Source organism: Hippoglossus hippoglossus, chromosome 19, assembly GCF_009819705.1.
Source record: "Hippoglossus hippoglossus isolate fHipHip1 chromosome 19, fHipHip1.pri, whole genome shotgun sequence".
Classification (NCBI taxonomy): domain Eukaryota; kingdom Metazoa; phylum Chordata; class Actinopteri; order Pleuronectiformes; family Pleuronectidae; genus Hippoglossus; species Hippoglossus hippoglossus.
This window is the reverse complement of record NC_047169.1, coordinates 18,902,730-18,916,660: the sequence shown is the minus strand read 5'-3', so window position 1 is coordinate 18,916,660 and position 13,931 is coordinate 18,902,730. Positions and strand designations below refer to the sequence as shown.

At 38.9% G+C, this 13,931-nt stretch overlaps 1 protein-coding gene across 1 annotated transcript; it reads right to left on the bottom strand.

Moving 5' to 3' along the window:
- Positions 1 to 3,704: 3,704 nt before the first annotated feature.
- Positions 3,705 to 12,849, bottom strand: LOC117752387 (muscarinic acetylcholine receptor M1). Its single transcript, XM_034569631.1, has 6 exons — positions 12,734 to 12,849; positions 9,147 to 9,265; positions 8,768 to 8,937; positions 7,223 to 7,518; positions 6,010 to 6,719; positions 3,705 to 5,687 (listed from the first exon to the last, which is right to left on the bottom strand). Exons 2-6 carry the CDS (start codon positions 9,247 to 9,249, stop codon positions 5,167 to 5,169), a joined length of 1,800 nt encoding a protein of 599 aa, XP_034425522.1. The 5' UTR covers positions 9,250 to 9,265; positions 12,734 to 12,849; the 3' UTR covers positions 3,705 to 5,166.
- Between the last annotated feature and the right edge of the window lie 1,082 nt (positions 12,850 to 13,931).

Genomic DNA, 13,931 nt, shown 5'->3' with positions numbered 1-13,931 from the left:
TGTGCACATGTCCTTGGTAAGACAAACAAACCTTAGTTTTAATCAGAGAAGTGTGATTGTTGGGGTAATGTAGGGGTGCAAATGCACCCGGAGGTATTGGAATTTTAAAGTAAATATAGAATGTGTTGAGGTTTTGCTGTTTATATTGTTTCTTTTGTAAAGGGTCATAACGGTCCAGAATTAGTTGCAGTGCAGGTTTGAAACTGCGTTTTACTTTTAAACTGTGTTAGGCGATTAGACTGAAAATAACGTGCTGTGTTTATTTTACAGGCAAAATGTTTCCTGACATCGTGGATTATGATCTGTGGATCACGTATCAGAGATCGTACTGGTGGATCCAGTATAGCGGATTCTGTATCGTGCTGGCTGATCGTGATAATAAAGGCGGATCCTTTATCGTGTTGGCATCTGATAATGGTGGTGGACCACGATCGAGGTGGCAGCTGATGATGGATCCTAATGGCGGCAGTGGACAATGACTGTGGACTATAGTGGCATCCGATCTTGATGGTGGATCATGATTGTGGTGGCTGCTGACCATGGACTATGATTGCAGCAGGACTGCTTGATACATAGTATTTCTCCTCAGATACTCGACCATTACTGACAATAATCCACCAATTCATTGACCTTCAGTTATGCTTCAGAATGTTTACCCTTATCAATGCTGCTAAAACCTTTATCTTGGTGATGTTCTCCTTTACACTTGGCATCTATTGCACTTCTGTCCATCCTGGGAGAGGGATCCCTCACATGTGGCTCTCTGAGGTTTCTACCTTCTTTTTACCCTGTTAAAAGGTTTTTTTAGTAGTTTTTCCCTTACTCTTGATTAATTGACTGACTGCTTTATCATTGACGTTCACCTGTACTGACATTTAAGACTAAACAGGAGTCACAATAAGTAAAGTGAAACTTATTGTGACATATTATTTCTGTTTTCATTGTGGGATTTTTTGTTTTTAAGGTTTCAGTCAAAACCATTGGGACTCAAATAGCTCCTGCTTTTGGTTAGATTTGCCTTGCTAGTGCCGGTTTGAGCACATGCAGAGCCAATCTAAGCACAAGCAGGGGCTATTTGAGTGCAGGATTTTGTGTGAAAGAATGACCTAATCTGAATGTGACATCAGGAAGTCCTGCTCTCAATCTGAAAGACCATGCACAGTCTCGAATGAAGATAGGGAAATAAATCATAAAAAGGCCCTGTTCACATAACTCCACCAGTTCACACTTGAGTGTGCCTCCACATGTCTCTATTGACTAGCTGTGGTCAGATCTCATTTCCCTACTCTGCAAGTATATTATTTAATAATGTATTATATTATAATGATTAATTTACAGTGTATATAATGTATTATTTTAAATGAATGTAAAAAACATGCATACATTTTTATGTTGTGAACTGATGCCTGAGTGATGTTTGGTATTTCATCATTTAGTGCTTTAACAGCAGCACTTTTGAAATTAGTTATATGATGGCCAGGGAGCAAAGATCTGAGAACTGGACTAATGTGACCCACTGTTGGTGTGGACTCAAGTGCAGCGTTCTGAATCCGCTGATCCATCTATTAAAGAGACTTATTGTGGAACTGTTCCGTCTACAAACCTGAAATTTGAAGAAATCCCATCACAGCAATTTTGAGATGTTATGTGAAATCATACTGATATTGACTTTTGAACTTTGAAACAAAACTAAACAAAAAAGCAATTATTTTTTTTCAAACCAAAATCTAATTTTACCCATGAAATCAAAGAGCAACTTGCTCATAAAAGGCCTCAAAACTCACTCAGGACACATTTTGTACAACACTGTGCAGTATTTACTGTTCTAAGCAATAACACATATGGTGAAAGTATATTCTGCAGATCATACTAGTAAATGGTTTTGTATTTATATAAAACCACTCAAAGCTCTTTACAGTATAGTTTTACATTCACCCATTCACACACACATTCATACAGTGCATCTATTGGCAGCACTTTGTTGTTCTGAGGGGCAATTCGGGGTTCAGCATCTTGCCTAAGGACTTCGGCATGCAGATGGGGAAGACTGGGTATCGAACTGCCGACCTTCAGGTTGGAGGACGACCGCTCTACCTATTGAATTAACCATTCCGTATTATATGCCTGTCGTGTACAAAAGTATTCACTTTAGTCTATCAACTGACAATTCAAGTGTTTCTGGAAGCCACTAGATGACGCTATTGCACTGTGATCATGAAGCAGAGCGGCAGCAGTGAAACATAACATGTCTATGTAATTTATATTTCCAGCAATCATGGGTAAAGGTATTAAAGGTTATTCATTTCAATTTATTGTTCCGCAGCTTTTATTAACATGTGAACAACAATGCAAAAATGACCGTTTTTGGACAGAGTTGAGCTGCACACTTAAGTGTATAGTATTCACTGTGTAACACACAGAAACTCTCTATTGTCATATAGTCATTTGTGAAAACAGCTGTGGAGGATGAGAGATAACTACGGCCTCTGTAGTGTGGCACATGGGTCCTGTTGGTGAGTGCTGTGTGTTTTCATTTGTTTAATCATCCAAGTAGAAACCTAAACAGAGCTGACTTCATTTCATCTGTGGTTAGTATTGCAAGAGGAGACTGAAAACTGGATTGATCTGTGACTTAAACAGCTTCAGTAAAACATTTAGGATGGATGGAGACACACCAAACATTCAGGAAAACTGATTGGTAGAGAACACAACTTTCCCAGAATAAATCTTGCTTGTATGAATTTCTGAATGTACTCTTTACTATTCCCACAGTTCAATGCAGAATGAAAATGAAGAAGTGATTTATAGTTGGACAGTGTTGCAAAACCTTTTCATTCCTACACGAGCAACCTGACTTGCTATTTCTGCAGTTTAAAAATGTGGTGATACTGTGACTGACCTGCATCTTCACTCTTCACTTAGTGTCACTTCTACCCGTGATAGAAACCTACAGTGAAATATAAAAACTACTCAAGTTTAGATGTGTCAAAATGTATTTCTGTTCTTCCACTGGCAACTCAGTGTTCTTTTGTTGATTTTTTTCCCCACACTGGTGTTGAACTGAACACTCCCAGTGTACAGTGTAATTGAGCGGTCTGACATGCCATCCACTTTGCTTGTTTTCTGGACACACTATTCTATGGTATTTTCACAAATAAACAATTACAATTGAATGGGATAAGGCTCATTGCCACACTGTTATCTAGTCAGTCAGTTGACAATACATTCATCATCATCTGAACAGCTTCATACAAACACCACTACAGTGAATCATAAATACTGATAATCACTCATCCAAGTTATCAACAATAATTTGCGATACTGGTGTCTTCTATAAATTATTATATTCTTTAACTGATTTAATTCATTTATATGGCCAACACCTTATCCTTTTTTAAATCTCACTTTAAAGACACACTTATATAGGTGTGCGACGCACTGTGCGTTCTGCTCGCTCTGATCTTTAAATCATTTTATTGTTTTTATTTGATGTTATCTTTGCATATCTTGTTTTTAAATTGTTTGTTATTGTTTGCCTTCAATTTTCCATTTTCATTCCTGTAAAGCACATTGAAACTCTGTTTTAAAAGGTGTTAAATAAATAAGGTTTATTAATATTATTTTCTTTCAGCGAATGTCCACAGCCTCTGAACAGAATTTTAATCAAGTGACAAAACACTGGAGGTCACAGCTCTTCAGTGTCTCTCTTCACTAAACGACACTGATGAGAGTGGATAAGAGTGTATTTAGACATGTTGACTTACATTAGTAGTCAGTTTATTTGGTAAGCCTAACTACAACCTATTCAGCTCCATTTACATCAGTACTGGTTGGGTGAATAACACATTGCAGTTCCACAGAAGCATAAACTACTGCCTGCAACACAACTATAAAGATGCATCAACACATCTTTAAAATAGTGTCCACTAATTAGTTAGGTGTACCTAATAAACTGGCAACTGAGTCAATGCTATAGCTAACATCCTGGTTATTGTTTTTTTTCAGGGCTATATTTTGATATGCAATAAACCATAAACCACAAATGATTGATTCTCTGCGTATGTTCTGTCCATGTTTTATAAGTAATCTTGAAAAACATTTGGCATAAACTGAGCTGTGCTCTTTGATGTAGTTTTACAGAAATTTAAAACTATTTAAAATCATAAAATCTACAATGAAAACCAAACGCATATGTAAGATGAGCTCTAAATTGCCCCGGTAACATCAGTATTAAAAACAAATAAAAGCCGGGCTGCTTTCATTTTGACAAATAATTCCACAAAGCTCTTAATCCAAAAGAGGAAGAAGAAGAAATCCACTTCCTAAAACACACCAAATTATCATTCCATTGTTCACAGCAGAGCAGGGAAAGAATTAAATGCATCATTGTCGCAAAGCTAAAAACCCTGTTAAAATAAACAGCACAGGCCCAGGGTTACAAGTCCATCCTGTGGATGGCTCAAGTCAGTAAACTCGAGATCTAGAACATTTTTATCCTCCACATTTCAAGCTGAATTTTAAGATTAAATGTGGTGAAATCATGGACCTGATGCTGACACTTGCATTGAGATCATCCGAGTGCCCTAAAATGGAAATGTGTTATCCTCTGGGATTATGAAAATGCTCAGTAAATTTTTGAACCTGTCAATCATATTTTGATAGATTTGATAGCTGCTACAAATTATCAGATTTGATGTATACCCAATGTTACTTTTGGTCTTACTGTCCTACTAAAAATAAGGTGGGGGCCACCATAAGCCCTCTGGTTCATACTCTGAGGACCATGAATATTCACAACTTTTAAATCTAGTGATTTGTTATTGAGATGTGAAATTGTTTGTGGTCAGTGTAATATTTTTGAAGTGATGCTGTACTAAAAAGATCATGTGGTCACCAATATATTAGGAATGATCCTCTGAGGATCATTAATATCCGTTTCAAATTTGACCAGCAGCTGTCGAGATACAGTATCATGGACAGACCTAACCCTAACAAACCAGCCCTAGACCCCTCTGCTAACTTGACAAAACTTTCTGTAAGGCCAGTACAAGTTTGATTGAGCAAAATTCAATTCAGCATCTTTTCCCTGCAAGATGAGGCTGTATGCTGCTTTGCAGCTCTGGAAATGATTCAAATACAGATCCAACTAATAATTTGCCAATTACTTTACATTGGGTCTTTCTTCCGGAAAGCAACAGCATTCTTTTGTTGAAAATGAGACTTGTTTTTCCTTTGATCCCACTTGCACATCAAAATATCCCTAAAAGTTGTACGGAAAGTCTTGTTACAGAGGGCATAACACATGGGGTTGATGGTGCTGTTCACATAACACAACCAGTAGCCCAATGCCCAAAGAGTCCCAGGGATGCAGTCCTGACAGAAAGTGTTAACCAACACCATGATGTTATATGGAAGCCATGTCGTAATGAAGACAAACAGAATAGCACTGAGTGTCCGTGCTGCTTTTTTCTCGTTAGCCTTTTTTTCATTCTTGCGCTTATTGATCTCTGTCTTTGCCTTGGAGGCAAAGCGCTTGGCCATGGCTGCATCTTTCATGGTGATGGCTGCAGGTGACTGGTCAGAAGGCGACGAGGTGACAGAGTTTGATTGGGACTTATTTTGACTCTTGATGGATGACGATGACTGTTTGTCCTTGTTCATCTTCACCTTCCCAGATTTCTTGCCATCTAGATAGATAGATAGATAGATAGATAGATAGATAGATAGATAGATAGATAGATAGATAGATAGATCGATCGATCATTATATTACATGTCGCTTTTATCCAAAGTGACAATTAGTGCATTAAACATCTATGAGGGGCCATTTATGGGTTCAGTATCTTGCCCAAGGACACTTCGGCATGCAGATGAGGAAGACTGAGGATCGAATCGCTGACTTTCTGGTTGGAGGACGACCACTCTCTACACCTCAGCCACAGCCGTCCCTATATATACTTGCGGTATTTACGTATCATGCAAATAATGTCTAAACAGGGATATGTCAAACCTGATTGTTGTGCACCATCAGCTTCCTCCTCTGAACCCGACTGGTCACCTGCGACACCGACTTCATTGTTGTTGATACTATCACAGCTGCTCTGATCTGCCCCACCCTCTGTAGTTGCCTTGGTGTTGATGGACCTCTTGGATGCATGGCGACCTGGCAACAGTGAAATAAACTGAAAGCAAAGTGCGCCACATCTCCCTCCGCGTCCTGTTACGCTGGCATTGTCCTTGTTGTTCTTCTCTGAAGCCAGCTGATTTAACTCATAGCTGCTGGAGCTTTGGGAGCTCATCTGGCGCAGCATGGCTGAGGAGTTCTTCTTCTGGCTGTTAGTTGCACTTTCACTTCCACTGCCGCTCCCCTGATTCTGAGCCTGGCCTTGTTTGTTGCTTGGCCCAGACGCCTTGAGACCTTGCATATCTTTAGCTCGCTTTTCTGTCTCCTGATAGATCTTCCAAAACAGGAATGCCATAATAGTCACCGGCAAGTAGAATGCAGCAATAGCAGTGCAGAACGTAATGATCGGCTCAGACAAGAACTGGATGTAACACTCGTTAGGCTGGACTGTCCGTTCACCCACAATGTACTGCCAGAACAGGATGGCTGGGGCCCACAGAATAAAAGAGACGGACCAGGCTAATGAAATCATGGTCATTGCCCGCTTAGTTGTACGCTTGGCCCGGTAGGTCAAAGGTCTGGTCACAGAGAAATACCTGAGAAGACAGAAATGAAGCAGGCAACTGAATACTGATATAGTAACTGTCACAGTAGTGTGGATTACTTTCTACCCCTGTCCACTGTCTAAAGGAGTGGAGGTGTGTTACATGTACTCACATTACTGCAATTGTGATTTGTGAATATGGGCTATTCAAATTAAATTTGATTGATTGATTGATTACTGTAACAAAGTTATTATGTGTGTAGATACTTTTTGGAATAAACATACTCTTAATTAATTTACTCTCTATAGCCACATTTCCTGTGTGAGACCACATGGAAAAACTTCTTTGAAGAAGATTTGGGTACTCTGATCTATTCAATATCCATTAACCCCTTGTGAGTAACTCATCCTCGAATAGATATCAGTGTCCATTGGTCCTGTTTCTTTTGTATCATTATATCACTTTTTCACAAAGTTAGTACCAACAATACACAAAGCTTTCCAGAAACAGGTTTATCTATAAAAAAGTAAACAAAAAACATCACATTCTGCTACCTGTCAAAGCTGATGACGAGCAGGTTCATGACTGAGGCGTTACTGGCCACGTAGTCAATTGCGAGCCACAAGTCACAAACCACTGGCCCCAGAGCCCACTGGTCCATAATGATGTAGGTGGTATACAGGTTCATTGATAGTGTGCCAATGGTCAGGTCAGCAAATGCCAGGCTCAGGAGGTAGTAGTTGTTCACTGTCTTCAGTGCCTTATTGATCTTGAATGACACCATTACTAGGATGTTGCCAACCACAGTCATAAGAGAAAGTGATCCAGTGAGGAAGACAATTACGATGACCTGCAGAAGAAGAGGTGAGAGGAAAGAGAACAAAAGAAGGTAGTAGTTAAGAAGTTGCAATGTGTTAAACTGTTAATGTTGTTAAGACTGACCTGAACAACAATGGGGGATTTTGGTGGTTTCCTTAATAAGAGCACGGTGTTATTTAAACTGGAAATGCTATTGAGCAGTAAACACTATTGTATTGGGATGGTGACAATATTTCATAACCTTAGACAAATCAAACTGAAATAATGAGGATTAAAGACATCACCAAGATAAATTACACAAACATGCATTTTGGGTGAACTGATTTCTACCCAATTAAGCAAAAGAATATGGACTGCAGACCTTTATACAAGCAAAAAGAAAAGAAAACCCCTTTATTCTGAGAAACCCTCTAGTGAATGACAGTATCCATGGAAGTTTGCAGTTTTTTTTTTTGTAAAAAAGCAACACTGCAGCATTTTTTGAACATCTTCGAGAGAAATTTGATATGTGGGATTATCTTCAGTAGCAGTAGTCTGAGGACAAGTATTCCATCTTCACTAGTGATCATTTAGACCTTACAAAGCCCCCTTTAGTTGTAAGGAATATATTCACCAACTTTATTAGTACCTTTCAGGAGGAGCAAGAAGTCATTTTAAATAAAGTGCTGTTTAAGTTACTTTAGAGGTACCACAAGGGTCAGTTGTGGGTCCTCTTCTGTTCACTGTTCAGATGAATCATATAAAGCTGGTCATTTCTTCACAATTTTATGCAGATGATACTTTCTTTTAATGCCCTTGACTAATCTCTTAAACTGGCTATTAGATATCATAAATATATTCTTTTACAAGCTTTGTATTGCTAAACTTATGTTGTTTTAAATTCTAATTGATAGCAAAACAAATTTTATGGGAAAAGATTTTGATGATTGCAAAGTTTATCCTAGAGAGCCAACGATAAACAACAGTTTCAAATGAGCCATACATTCCCTGCAGTTTAGAGCAGCCATGTGAGGAGCACAGATGAATGTTTGTGTGGCAGCTGGAATTCCCTGAAACTAAAGCCAGATCTTCACACAATGGAGCCACAAAACTACCCTGTGCACGTTTTTATGGTGAAAAAATGTGAAAGTGAGTGATATGAGGAATCATTTAGACATTGTCAATGTCTAATGCTAATAATGGCTTGTTGATGTCTTCGTCAGTATAACACTATTGGCTAAGTATTGATTTAAATTGATGCAATAAGAAAAGTTTTACCAATAACTGTAGCTGATTGTTACCTGCAAGATCGTATGTCCTCCCAAAGGGTCAAAGCTCTCTGCTGGCGGTACTAATGTCATGTTAAGTGAAGAATTGGTGAAGTTTCCTCCTTGTATCGCACCATGACTGACATTATGCTGCCACTCACCAACACTGTCAGATAACATGGTCAACTCCTGGTAAGAGCCACCTGCAGAAGTGGAGAAACATACATTAAATAAAAGTTATTTAATACACAGAAAGACCTTGTATGAGTTATTTTGGCTCCCTTTTCCCCTGACACATCATTTTAGATTTGTATTGACTGCTTTTAGAAAGATATTTAAGAGATATGCACACATCTAGATGATATCTGAATTACTCAGTTGTAATAGAGGTGCTAAGTGATGAAGACCATACCCAGGATGCCAGGCTCGAATATGTTGGTAACAGACTGGTCTCTCATACCAGGAGAACTGTTGGTAAGGAACTGGGCAGGGGTAGAGCTAGAGATCAGGTTCATGACGACCAATGGACAACTGGAAGAAAGGGGGAAAACTGATTATCACATATAAAAACAAACAGCGACTCATTAACGTGTTGTATCATTTGGCATTTTCACAAAACATTTGTACCAAAAACAGAAGAGTTAATCAGAATTTAAAACTATTTTCAACAGAGGAAACGAAGATGAGAGCACATGTTACCATTTCTTGCAAATTGTGTTAAATTACAGCAGTGTTGTAGCCACATACACACATACTGCACAAGTTGAATTACTAACTACCAGCAGCATAAGGTGTGATAAATTGATACCTGATTTTTTATTAGTACCGAATTAAAATGGTCCGTGCAACAAAATTTTATAATAAAATATGAAACACAATTAAGTTCCTGTGATGTTTTAAAAATGCATTTAATCAGAGGGCAGTCACATGCCACCCTATTGCATCCTCACAAAAAATGTGGGTCCACCAAAACTAGGAAATGAAAAATCACACACACACACACACACACACACACACACACACACTAAAAATGTTACTGCAATCTTAACCTTCTGCCAATCTCTGCCATATAAATCCCACAGAGGCCCTTTCTACACCACAGATGTCTCCTTGTTATAACCTCACACATCTGCAACCTTAGGGCCAGAGAAAACATATTTCAGAACTAATGAGATGGAGAAAACCTGAGGCTAGACAAAGACAGACTCAGGAGTTCAAAAAATAAAATGAAGAAAAATAAACAAATTAATTATTTAAATAGGGAGGACACAGATTCTGAGTATATATTAAGGGTTATGATGTGATGACCGAGCAAATAGTTTTACTTTCATTAACACTTTGCAGACCTTTACCAAGATGTACAAAACACAAATTGGTTCCACGCTTGGCAGGTTTCAAGTTTTCAGTGTTCTGTGTTCTGTGGACTGTCCCATAGATGACATTGGGACCCAGACATTGTGTGATTGTGTTAATCCAAATGGTTGTTGCCATCAACTTCAACAACACATGTACAACTGTGAACTTTGTGAACTCCCACAATCTGATTTAAGAGGTTAACACACTACAATGTGTATAATATGGACTATATAGGTCAACAATTCAGGTTTTGCTAACTTTCATTGTACTTGATGTCTGGGCTGCCCTTGATACTGTCTGCCACAGCCTCCTCTCCACCCATGTGACTGGCTACCTTGGCCTCACTGGTACATTTCCCAGTTCCAGGCTTATCTTGCTGATAGTAAGCAGTTTATTAAAACTGGGAAATCTAAATCGGAATATGCCTCTGTAAACCAAGGGGTACCCCAAGGCTCGGTGCTCAGACCACTTTCCATCAACAACATTTTTCCTTAAAGTTAATTAATAAGACACAATGATCTTCGTTTTTAGTGCTAAGTTGATAAGACACAACTGTGCCTTCACACCAAACAGTCACTCACTTCCCTCTTCTGCCACATTACACATAAACTGGGTGACATTAAACATGGTTAAACTCATCACCATCAAAAGACAACTCATACTTCAGGGGGTTGGTAGTTTGGTACTGCCCATCCATCTGCCCGCCGGTCTGCGGTCATGTTCCGTGGTTTAGAGTTTGAAGTTGTGTATACTGTAGCCATATAACATTTTCGATAAATTATCTAGCGAAACAGGTTCTGGTTGACTGATATTACATGACACAGGATTGTACATGCAACCGTATAGCTACAGTTAGTTTGTGAGCAACTTTTTTCAACGAATTTAATCTACAGATACTACGGATATTGTGTAGTTCAGTAGAGATTGGTAATGTACGTTGATTTTATTGGAAACAGCATAACTTAATAAACTTAAGTACTCTTCAAATCACTTAATGCACAAATAATTTCTGTCAATATAATCTTTCCACAAACTTGACAGTTCTTTCCAGGAACTTTTTTCTGTTCTAAGAATCATCACCCTTTCAGTATGACCAACAGGTACGAATCTATCCAACAAGCTAAACCTACAAGAACAAACAGTGCATGTTGTCCTCCTGTCATTGATAAATGGACTCCCATTTAAATTGCACTTTTGTATATTATACTATTTATATAGTCCTTTTTGACCAGCACTTTACTACAGTCACATTCAGGACATTTGGACAGACTGGAGGAGCCTGGGATCAAACCACCAACCATCTAATTAGTGGACGACCTGTTCCTGTATTGAAAAGCACACATTTACTGTCCCAACAGCAGCACTGTCATTAATACAATATTCTTGTGGAAAATGAGAAATACTCATGTAAGAGCAGAGTCATCCTGTAACTTGGCTGCTGACTGTGAAATTGTACAATATAACATGCAAATTATGAATGTCATATTTTTTTAAAGAGATAGAAAATATCAGCAAAAGAGCACAGCATAAAAGTAGCGTCTCAGGATTGATTATGTTGTCCACTAAAGACAACCGCCTTGTGCATCGCCTTTGCTTATGGACAACTACAGGCAACTAAACACAAAAAGCTGATGTCTCATGATGATTCAAAGTATTAGTATTTCACTCTTTTGCTTGAAGTACTGTTACACCAGGGCTTTTTTAGATATCCTCGTACAGCAGAACAACCGTTCTTGTGTTTTCTTACATAATGGTAATGAACCAAACAACATTGGCCCCGAAAATCATCACTGACTCCAGACTATCTAGTCTGTACATGGTTTCATATGCAGTCCAACCAAGACAACATGTCTCGATTGTAGAACTCAATCCTCCAGCTCCCACTGCATTGCTGATTCTGGCATAGATTAGCATAGCCTGTAAAGAATAGATGACATTACTAATACAGGCTGTACTAATTAAAGCCAGAACCATCATATCTTCTCAGAAAATGTCTTCTCTCCGAGGCAAGATGTTGGGGAACAAAAGGGTTTGATAGGTTAGTCTGTTATCTGTTAAGGGCTGCACTCCTACACATATCAGCAACACACATTAAAATAAACTGAAGGATATTCCCTCTGGGGGGGAAAGGAATGACCTCAGGGCCAGTGTGGAATGGAAAGGCAGGATTATACAGCCAGCAATCAGACATTTGTGTCCATCTGGGCATACAAGTATTATTTTAAGAAAATCTAGACCTATCCAAATAAGGAAATATCACTTGTTTGCTGTCAAATAGTTTGTAATAGTGTTTCTTTTGAGATGCATCAACAATTTCTGCATACATGTAAAATATATGAATACTGGCCTTTACTTATTATTTTTTGTTTGTTTTCTTTCAAAGCTGCAAGCTATATGTTTAAACCCAGTATGATTCTCCATAATGTCCGATCCGATGCCTTCAGTTGGTGGTTATCAATGAGTTGGTTTTGACCAAAAAATAGGAACAACACAAGAAAAAAACTATACACAGGCCACAATAAAATTATATTTAGAGAAACCTAAAATTTAACCTCAGGAGGTTAATGAATTTAATGTGTTTTCCTAATTGGTCATGGATGGTAAAAACGTGAATGTATTTTCTGAATCATGAAATATACTTACAGGTCCACCCTGGTTCCCAGTGTTGAGTATGATATCCCAATAGGAAGCTCAGCTCTGCTCCGGCAGCATGCTTCTCTCTGCTGTGGCTCACACTGCTCGGCTGGTGTGGGACTGGAACCTCCAGCTCCGCCTTTGAGCACTGATTTGCTGGAGTCTGCAGTGAAGCTCTCTGATATATCTATGACAGAGGTGACTGTACGAGTTCATATGGGGGGGGGGGGGGCTGGGAACAAACTGAATTACTTTATTTTTGTCAATGTCTCTATTTGGTTGAGTTCAAGATGAAGAGATCAAAAATAACTTGTGTGCTGCCAAATCACAACATACATTATTATACAATATTATTGAAACCTCTAAAACCAGACTCAATGTGTCCGGCCACCTGCCTCCACCGGTTGGGGTGAGCAGAGAAAAATAGGGGAGAGAGGAGAGGTGGGCCAGTGCCTGTCTAATAAAATGCTATTTACAATGTTAATACATATAATGTGTATACTTGTAATTTTGAGTAAATATGTAATTAAAACTATTTCATCTTTTTATGGGTGGAAATAGTTAATCTAATTGTCCCTTGGGGTTTGGGGAAAGATTAACTTCATGCTCATTGTTGAGCAGCCACACATGTATCAGCTACTGTGAGACAACAATGTGGGACTCTCTTAAATATTTGGTCAACTTCCTACTTGTGAATCTGGGAAGGATTCTTACAGAAATACATAGTGAAGGTACCGTCCTGGGTGCGGCCTCCTCACATGTGCAGTATATTACTGTGAATACAGGGTACTTTGGAAACACAGGACCAGGTTTGCCACATGGATTATACAAAAGACTGAACCTAGCTGCTCTCACTTCTCATGAGGATCTGTGGATTGCTGATGCTGAAGGTTTTTTACACAGTAAGTCTGATTTGTGACACACTGCTTTGTGTCTCATGTGTTTAGGACATGAAGTTATTTTAAAATGCTCTGTACAGATGCTGTCGTCGAACAAAAAACACAACTACCTGTGACTTTCAGGAGCTGAGTGGTTCAGCCAGCGCAGCATAACACTGTTAATCTGAGGGTCCAGATACATACAGTACAATAGATGGTAGGGCAGTGGTGGCTGAGCAGTTGTCCTCCAACCAGAAGGTCAGCAGCTCAAATCCCAGCCCTTGCCGAAGTGTCTTTGAGCAAGATGCTGAACACTCATAGATGTTGAA